This window comes from Heloderma suspectum, chromosome 1 (assembly GCF_057233095.1).
Source record: "Heloderma suspectum isolate Gila_16-S chromosome 1, 16-S_ref, whole genome shotgun sequence".
NCBI classification, from domain to species: Eukaryota; Metazoa; Chordata; class Lepidosauria; order Squamata; family Helodermatidae; genus Heloderma; species Heloderma suspectum.
The window spans coordinates 312,696,033-312,704,843 of record NC_139458.1 but is presented as its reverse complement, the minus strand read 5'-3'; the positions used below and the strand labels follow the sequence as shown (position 1 = coordinate 312,704,843).

General features: G+C 43.9%; 1 protein-coding gene across 4 annotated transcripts in view; it reads left to right on the top strand.

Annotated features, from left to right (window-relative positions):
- Positions 1–543: 543 nt before the first annotated feature.
- Positions 544–8,811, top strand: part of MMS22L (MMS22 like, DNA repair protein) — a 126,151-nt gene continuing 117,883 nt past the window's right edge. For 2 of the 4 annotated variants that reach the window (XR_014786631.1, XM_084827149.1), the window contains exons 1-3: positions 544–616; positions 5,806–5,999; positions 6,855–6,980. Coding sequence is in view for 3 of the 4 variants with exons in the window: in XM_084827149.1 (XP_084683275.1) it covers positions 5,821–5,999; positions 6,855–6,980 (305 nt within the window). In the remaining variant the exon portion in view is untranslated. Of the gene's footprint in view, positions 856–1,411; positions 1,459–5,805; positions 6,000–6,854; positions 6,981–8,811 lie in introns of all 4 variants that reach the window. The other 2 variants (XM_084827151.1, XM_084827150.1) reach the window with 2 other exon arrangements.

The following is an 8,811-nucleotide window of genomic DNA, read 5'->3' as shown; positions in this document are numbered from 1 at the left end:
CTGAGCTTACACCTATGCAAGTGTGCGTAGGATTGCAGCAGTTACGGGGTAAGGCTGCAACCCTATGTATGCTTTCTTGGGAGTAGACCAACTTGAAATCGCTGGGATTTACTCCTTAGAGAACGTGCTTACGAGGGCGTTTTGGATCAGTGAAGGAGAGGCAGAACACGAGGAGTTGGTCTCGCCCTAAATTGCACGGGTGAAGTAGCACGTCTTTTAAGTAAAGTTGTATAATCTTAAACCCGAGGAGGCTTTGTTGTTGTTCAGTCGTTAAGTCGTGTCCGACTCTTCGTGACCCCATAACACGCCAGGCCTTCCTGCCCTCTGCTCTCCGAGGAGGGTTTACTTCAGAGTAAATAAGCCCCACTTGCTCAAGGATACAAGGAGAAAGGAGAACTGAGCACCCAAACTCTCCCCGACCCCACTCGAAACCCGCAAGAGGCGTGTCCTACGGGCGGAAGACATAGCCTTCCAGAGAGGCGGGGCTTCAACGGGATCCCCCTCCCTCGCCCAATGGGAACACGTTACGTCAGAAACGGTCATCGTCGGAGCATGCGCGGTGGCGCGGCATTGAGTGCGCGCGGGAGTTACGGAGGTGCCCCGCTGGAGTTCCGTGGTAGGAAGGCTGGTCGCGTGAAGGGGGTGGCGGCGGATGAGAGCGCGCGCTTGCAGGCGGGAAGGATTGTGGGCTTCTTCCCTACCGACCGCCCTCTTAAAACTTGCGTGTCCGGCCTAAGGCACATTTCAGGGTTTCTTCTCTCTGGCGGGTGTTCTATCCCGGATTCCTCCTGTTCCTGCCTTGTAGTTACATTGTGTGGGGCTCCGATATGCTGGCGTGTATCCCGCGTTAGCAGGGTAGGGAATTATCTCCTCCTCCTCTTTGGAAGCCGGGTCCCCCGATTCTCAAGCGGGAGCCCTCTTGGCCTTATTTAAGAGGAAGTGGCGGATCTCGGGTTAATATCGGGGCATGCTCACTGGGAAGTCAATGCCGTTGTGTTCAATGGGGCACACTCCCAAATAAGTGCACGTGGGAAAACCACAGCCCTCAGCTTGCACTGTAACCTGCAAGCCTTGCCCCCCAAACCCAGGCTAAGGCTGCAGCCCTAATATATGTATATTTCCCTCGGAGTAAGCCGCAATCAAACGATAGGCCTAACTTTTGAGTAAACATACATAGAATTGCACTGTTAGTAGGCTGCTAGTATTAGGCAGTTACTTCCATGAAACGTATGTCATTGAAATCTGTGGTATTTCTGCATATTGATTATTCACTGGTGGGGGAAATGTAGGCTGTCTATGCTTGGGGCCTTGTTCTTGATTCTGTTCTAGAAACGTTCTTAACACCCACTTTATTACCCTCCAACCTCTGCTAATGCAGTGTACGCATTTGTCTTCTCTGTTGTCGCTGCAGCTGGACATTCAAAACTACACTGCAATCTCAGGTGGGTCTACTCGGAGGTAAGCCCCATTGAGTTCAGTGGATCTTACTTCCAGGTAACTGAGTTTAGGATTGTCACACTAATAGCCTTTAGCCACTCTGTTGTAATCCTTCCTGTTATAATCTCAGATAGTTCACGGTGAGAGGAGAGAAAGGGTTTGCGAAGTTTATTATTTGCTAAGTTTGTTAGGTGTTTGCTTGTTTATTAGGGTGTTGGGTGCAGGACAGTACGTAACACCCAATTTCTTAGGCTTTTATTTTAGATGCACCGACATGCCAGAAAAAAGTATAAATAAGAAAATAAATGATAAACAGATGGAATATTATCATTGCCTTTTAATTGAGACATACTGTATAGTAATGTTAATCACAGTTGTGCTTTAAAAAGGTGTTCAGTTTGTAGCTTGGTCTCCCATTTTAAATAGCATTTAAAGGTTTCTAAATGCATTTTACAATATTTATCTAACCACCCATTTTTCCTTATAAATAACGTGCAATAGGCCTTGTACTATTCACTGTTTGCAATACTGAATTACAAAGCAATTCTCCCTTCAACCACTCCTAAATTGAAGCTGTGCAGGCATAAATCTACTTCTGGCAGTAATTCTACTGGCGGTAGGCCCTAAAGCAATGGGAGGGAAAACAGAAAAATGCAACTGCTGGAGACTAAAAGGTCATAGAATCATAGAATAGTAGGGTTGGAAGGGGCCTACAAGGCCATCGAGTCCAACCCCCTGCTCAGTGCAGGAATCCAAGTCAGAGCATCCCTGACAGATGGCTGCCCAGCCTCGTCTTGAACGCCTCCAGTGTGGGAGAGCCCACCACCTCCCTAGGCAATTGGTTCCATTGTCGTATTGCTCTAACAGTCAGGAAGTTTTTCCTGATGTTCAGCCGGAATCTGGCTTCCTGTAACCTGAGCCCATTATTCTGTGTCCTGCACTCTGGGATGATTGAGAAGAGATCCTGGCCTTCCTCTCTGTGACAGCCTTTCAAGTACTTGAAGAGTGCTATCATATCTCCCCTCAGTCTTCTCTTCTCATGGCTAAACATGCCCAGTTCTTTCAGTCTCTCTTCATAGGGCTTTGTTTCCATTCCCCTGATCATCTTTGTTGCCCTCCTCTGAACCCTCTCCAGTTTGTCTGCATCCTTCTTAAAGTGTGGTGCCCAGAACTGGATACAGTACTCCAGATGAGTCCTAACCAGTGCTGAGTAGAGGGGAACTAGTACTTCCCAGGATTTGGAAGCTATGCTTCTATTCATGCAGCCCAAAAGAGCATTGGCTGCCACATTTTTTGCAGCCACATCCCATTGTTGGCTCATATTCAGCTTGTGATCGACGACAATTCCAAGATCCTTCTCGCTTGTAGTGTGGTTGAGCCACGTATCCCCCATCTTGTAACTGTGCATTTGGTTTCTTTTTCCTCGGTGCAGAACTTGGCATTAATCCCTATTAAATGTAATCCTGTTGTTTTCTGCCCAGCGCTCCAGTCTATCCAGATCACTTTGAATTTTGTTTCTGTCTTCCAAAGTATTAGCTATCCCGCCCAATTTTGTGTCATCTGCAAATGTGATCAGCATTCCCTGCACCTCCTCCTCCAAGTCATTAATAAAAATGTTGAAGAGCACTGGGCCCAGGACTGAGCCCTGCGGTACCCCATTCGTTACCTCGCCCCAGTTTGAGAAGGTCCCATTGATAAGCACTCTTTGAGTCTGATTCTGTAGCCAACTGTGGATCCACCAGATCGTTGTTTCATCTAGCCCACTTTGAGCTAGTTTGCTCATCAGGATATCATGGGGCACTTTGTTGAAAGCTTTGCTTAAGTTGAGGTATATGATGTCTATAGCATTCCCACAGTCCACAAGGGAGGTTACCTGATCGAAGAATGAGATCAGATTCGTCTGGCAGGACTTGTTTTTGACAAATCCATGTTGGCTTCGAGTAATCTCTGTGTTGTTTTCAAGGTGCTTCCAGATGGATTGCTTTGTCATCTGCTCCAGAATTTTCCCAGGGATTGATGTCAGACTGACTGGTCTGTAGTTCCCAGGTTCCTCCTTTTTACCCTTTTTGAAGATAGGGACCACATTAGCCCTCCTCCAGTCATCTGGGACTTCCCCCGTCCTCCATGATTTCTCAAAGAGAATAGACAGCAGTTCTGAGAGCTCTTCTGCCAGTTCCTTTATTGCTCTAGATAAGCCCCCACAGGGCTTTGGAAGTGGCAGAGGATGTGCCTCTTCACTCTCCCGCAACCCCACTTAGGTTTGCTTTCTGGCTCTCTAAAAATACATGATAAAGCTTTCATAGGTGTTTCCTATTTAAGATCACGCGTTTCACTTTTTCTTCCATTTTCATCATTGGTTGGAAATATTTTCTAAGACCCTTAATGTGAGTGGCCTTACAGAACAACCGAAATCACAACAACATTATCAGTCATGACAATATTATTTATTTATTATAAGTATGTTGAATCCGCCCTTCTATCATACTCCTAGAGTGGTTTGCAAGAAAGAATAAAACAATTAAAATGTAAATACAAAAACCCATAATAAGGTGCAATCTTATGCATATTTAGACAGAAAAAAGTCCCACAACTCCCAGCTTTCGCCAGCCTCTGGGAATACTGGGAGTTGTAGGACTTTTTTCTGTCTAAACATGCATACGATTGTGCCCTTAGAAGGCCATACAAAGCAACAAAAAAAAAAAAAGCACCATAAAACATGTCAGCAAGATTAAACTTGTTTCTAAAAAGCTTGGGAAAACTTTTAAAAAGGTCTTTGCTTGGCAAAAAGACAATAAGGTAGGCACCCTGCTGATTTCTCTGGGGAGAGCATTCTATAACTGAAGTGCCATTGAGAAAGTTCTCCCTCTGGTAGGCACCTGCCTCATCTGAGATGGTAAGGACATGTGCATCTGAATATCAGATTTACCTTAAGGCCTTAGAAAACACTTCATGTACACATTGTGCCCTTAAAAAATCTACTGCTGCATTAGGATGTAATGTTAAACCACAGTTAAACCACAGTTTAACATTAGGATGTAACATTAAACCTCTCCCCCTTTCTTCTCCTGCGTGGCCCTGAGGGGGAGATCAGAAGTTTCTGCTTCCATTGTAGGTTAATCGTAGCTTACTGCGTTGTCCAGCCATTGTGGCTAATCTTAACTACAGTTACTGAAAACAAACCATAAACTATAGTTTGAAGTTCACTTGTTTCTGCTGACCATAGAATAAGGTTAACCTTGGTTTGTGTGGGTTCACACAGCAGGGCAAGCTGCAGTTAATCAAGAGTGGAAGTGGGCACTTCCAAACTCCTGGGGGCCATACCCAAGGAAGCTGGGGCAACACATGAACCCAGGAGGAGAGTAAGCTTGTTTTCATAACACTAAGCTATTGGCACGTTAGTGTTCTGTCTGAATCATAGTTCATAATGTTTGAACTGTAGAGGAGGAACTGTAGCTCAGTGGTAGAGCACCTGCTTTGCAGGTAGAAGGTCCCAGGTAGGGCAGGAAGATCTCCTACCTGAAACTCTGGAAAGTTGCTTCCACTCAGTGTCAACAATAATGGACTAGATAGACCAAAGGTCTGACTCAGTTTTTTCCCCCCTGTAAGGGGCTAAAATACTTATTCTAAACCTTAGCTACCGGCTGTAAGCACTTTAAGCTTTTATTTATTTATTTATTTATTTATTCATTTCATTTCTATACCGCCCAATAGCCGAAGCTCTCTGGGCAGTTCACAAAAATTAAAACCAAACAACACACAATAAAACAATTTAAAATATACAGAACATTAAAACCATAATATAACAATACAACCACAATAAAACCTAGCAGCAGTGCAGGAGTTTAAAATACAGATTTAAAACAGCAAAGATAAAAATTTAGAAAGCTAAAATGCTAAAATGCCTGGGAAAATAAAAAGGTCTTCACCTGGTGCCGAAAGGAATACAATGTAGGCGCCAGGTGAACCTCACTAGGGAGCTCATTCCAGAGCCGGGGTGCCACAACAGAAAAAGCCCTCCTCCTAGTAGCCACCCACCTCACTTCCTTTGGCAGGGGCTCATGGAGAAGGGCCGCTGATGATGATCTTCAAAATATACCAGTATTTTGAAACCTGCCCCTTTTGCTTTTGGTTCTACCTACCACTGGTATGTGGTCCCTGAGAGTTTCTTCAAAATGGAATTTGGGTTCTGCACACCTGCTATGCATGGAGACACTGAGCTGGTTTGAAAGCTTGCTTTTTTTGGACATATTAGTGAGTTCTTTCAAGGGGTGTATTTGGCTTGGTTTTATGTTCTTGTTTAGTAATTCTGACAGTTTCACATTCAGAAAACTGAACACTTAAAAAAAAATACATACTGTGTTATTTCAGGGAGAAGTGTGAACAATGGATGATGATTTTAGGGCTCGCTCAATGCCTTCGTCACTTACAGAGAGCTTAGAGATGGCTATGGAAGTGGAAAAGCAGTGCTCCAGACTTGTCAGTTTCTCCTGTGCATCTGACCTCACAAATGGAGGGAAAAGCTTTTCTGCTGATTCTTATTTAGCAAGTGGATCTCTTAAGAGGTATGTAAAACTTACAATATCACTCTTGAGACTTTTATCTTGAAAATACTATCGGGCAGGCTTGATTTTTACTAAGAATGTTTCAGTGGCATAATTACTTTGAATAGTATTAAAATCCCCTGTGTGTGAGTGTGTTCAGGCCTGAGAGTTTGGAATGTTTAATTAGTTTCTTCTAACAGCTGCTGTGTGCCACAATGATCCCATTAGTGTCTTCAGCTTTTGTTTGAATAGAGGGTTTTTGGGGCTGCTTCATACATTACTGATGTGGTGTTGCTGTTGCTGAAAAAAGCCTCTTCCCTTCGGTTTGGGCTAGACGGTACAGTGGTAACATATTCAGATGCTGATCCTCTGGCTAGTCCTGGTGGCCCAACAGAAGTGCAGTACTAGTGTTAGTACTGCACTTCTGTGTTAACCAGGATTTGAAGGTTGATTCAAAGAAAATGCGGCTTTTTTGGGTTATGTTGGTGCCATCACAGGATGGTGCTATATGATGTGTGCAGATCAGCAAGCGGTGAGTGGAGCAGACAGTAGATGTCCACTAGGTGAAAGCAAATGTACAAGGTTAATACCAGTTCACAAATTGGTATGATGTAGTGGTTAGCATTGGACTGGGACAGCCTGGGTTCAAGTTCCCACTGAACCATGAAGCTCACTGGGTGACTTTGGGCCCGTCTCTGGCTCTGAGCGTAACCTACCTCACAGGGTTGTTGTGAGGATAAAATGGAGAGGAGGATCATGTACACTGTCTTGGGCTCCTTGTAGGAAAAGGCAGGATATAAATGTAACAAATAATATACGTATGTATGTATAGGATCTTTTCAAGAGCCTGTGAAGAATACTGGCTTTGTTTTTCAGAATTTTGCTGGGGCTGGATCCCTTTCCAACTGATTATGAAGAAGACACTGTGGAATTATTTGGTTTTCAGTGGGTTACTGAAATTGCTTTAGTTGAGTCTTGTACACTTCTCTTTGGATTATTTAGGTATGATATTTTCCTACCTTTATTACTGTAATGTGTTGTGATTATTGCTCCGTATTCTTATTCATCTTCAGAACATACGGCATTTCTGTAGAGTGGATCTGGAGGCTTTCATATGGTCCTTCAAACATATAATGCTTGTTTTATAATTGCTGTGCATTATTATTGAAACTTAATGCTATGGTGCTGGGCTTGCTGTTGCTTGTGTCACGGAAGAGGCAGAAAAAGTATGGTCAGATATTATGTAGGATTACTCAAAAATAAGCCCCTACAGAGTTCAGTGGAACATCTTTCCTAGGAGGTGTGTTTAGAATTGCACCATTACAGCTCATTCCTATCATCCATGCAAGATGGCTGCTTTGTGCTGCAGCCAAGGCAGGTTTTCATGCACACTCAACAACATGACATCACTGCAGTGTCATGACAGTGGAACCAATTACCTAGGGAGGTGGTGGGCTCTCCCACACTGGAGTCATTCAATATGAAGCTGGACAGCCATCTGTCGGGGATGCTCTGACTTGGATTCCTCCATTGAGCAGGGGGTTGGACTCAACGGTTTTATAGGCCGCTTCCAATCCTACTATTCTATGATTCTATGATACCAGTGATTGGTTTGGAGAACAGCAACTAAAGGATTAAAGTGACATCATTGGATGAGCATTGTAAATGGAACGTTTACATTTCCTTCAGAAAGTAAAGGGTAAAACCAGCTAACCAGGGCATGTGCAGAAATGGCAGAGTTTAGGTGCTTTTGTCAGGCAGCCCATTAAGATGCAGAACATGGATATCAAATTTTAATCAATCTCTGTTTGAAGACCTAAAATACAAAAGTTTGTTAGACAGCCATCCAGGCTTGGTACACATACACGTTACAAATGTAATCGATTCTACCAACAATCTGCCTAATTTTGAGTCTTGTCACCATCCCTATCTGACAATCAGACTAATTTCTGTTGGAGCAGCATACTTTGTTTCCTTGTTTTTTCTTGCTTAGGGTAGTAGTTGAGTAAAACTGAATACTTGGCCGATGCTGCTGCCTGCCACCAAGAAGCTGCTTCACTTTTTTAGTGAATAAGCTGCATCCTTCCATAATAAGTCAGTTTGACCATTGCTGGAGAATCTGCCCATCAAAGCCAAATGCTCAATAACTTTCTGAGCAAACATAATTCTTCTATCAAGTCCCCCCTCCCCCCTTTGGAGTGAAATAGGATTCAATTTTATCTATGCCTCATTCAGTGATTTACAAAGGCTTTGGGGAAAGTGCAGAAGTGGTTGTGTGTGTGTGTTTACTGTCAGTTTATGGGGGGAAGAGTTGGAACACTAACTTGTTTTAGTATGAAACTACATATTATCAAGCATGCCATTGCCATGTATTGCTAATGCATAGAGGGGGTGATTTGCAGAGGAGAACTGACCAGTGGGTGGATTGCACTTACCCTTCCTATGCTCACTTACTCTACAGATTCTCTCATCTGCCCTCCCCCACCATTTGTTGCAATTTTTATTACATTTTTAGTGGGATGGGTGGTGGGAAGAATGGCCTTGGAGACCATAGAAATGTCTCCCTCTTCATGTGCTCTGTCCTCGTGTCTACACCTACACCTTTGCTCCTCCCTTGCATTCATGTCACCTTGGCAGATGTGGTTTTTGGAACACAGGTTTGCTGAAGTTACATGGAGTTCTACCCTAAATGCAGCTAGCGGGTAGCTGGTTGCCACTGAGGTACATGGCCCAAACTGGTGAAGGAACAAAAGTGGTGGGGGTTTTGAAATATTCTTGCATCTTTCTAGGCAGTAATGGGGGACTGTGGTGTATTGGATTCTTATATATGGGG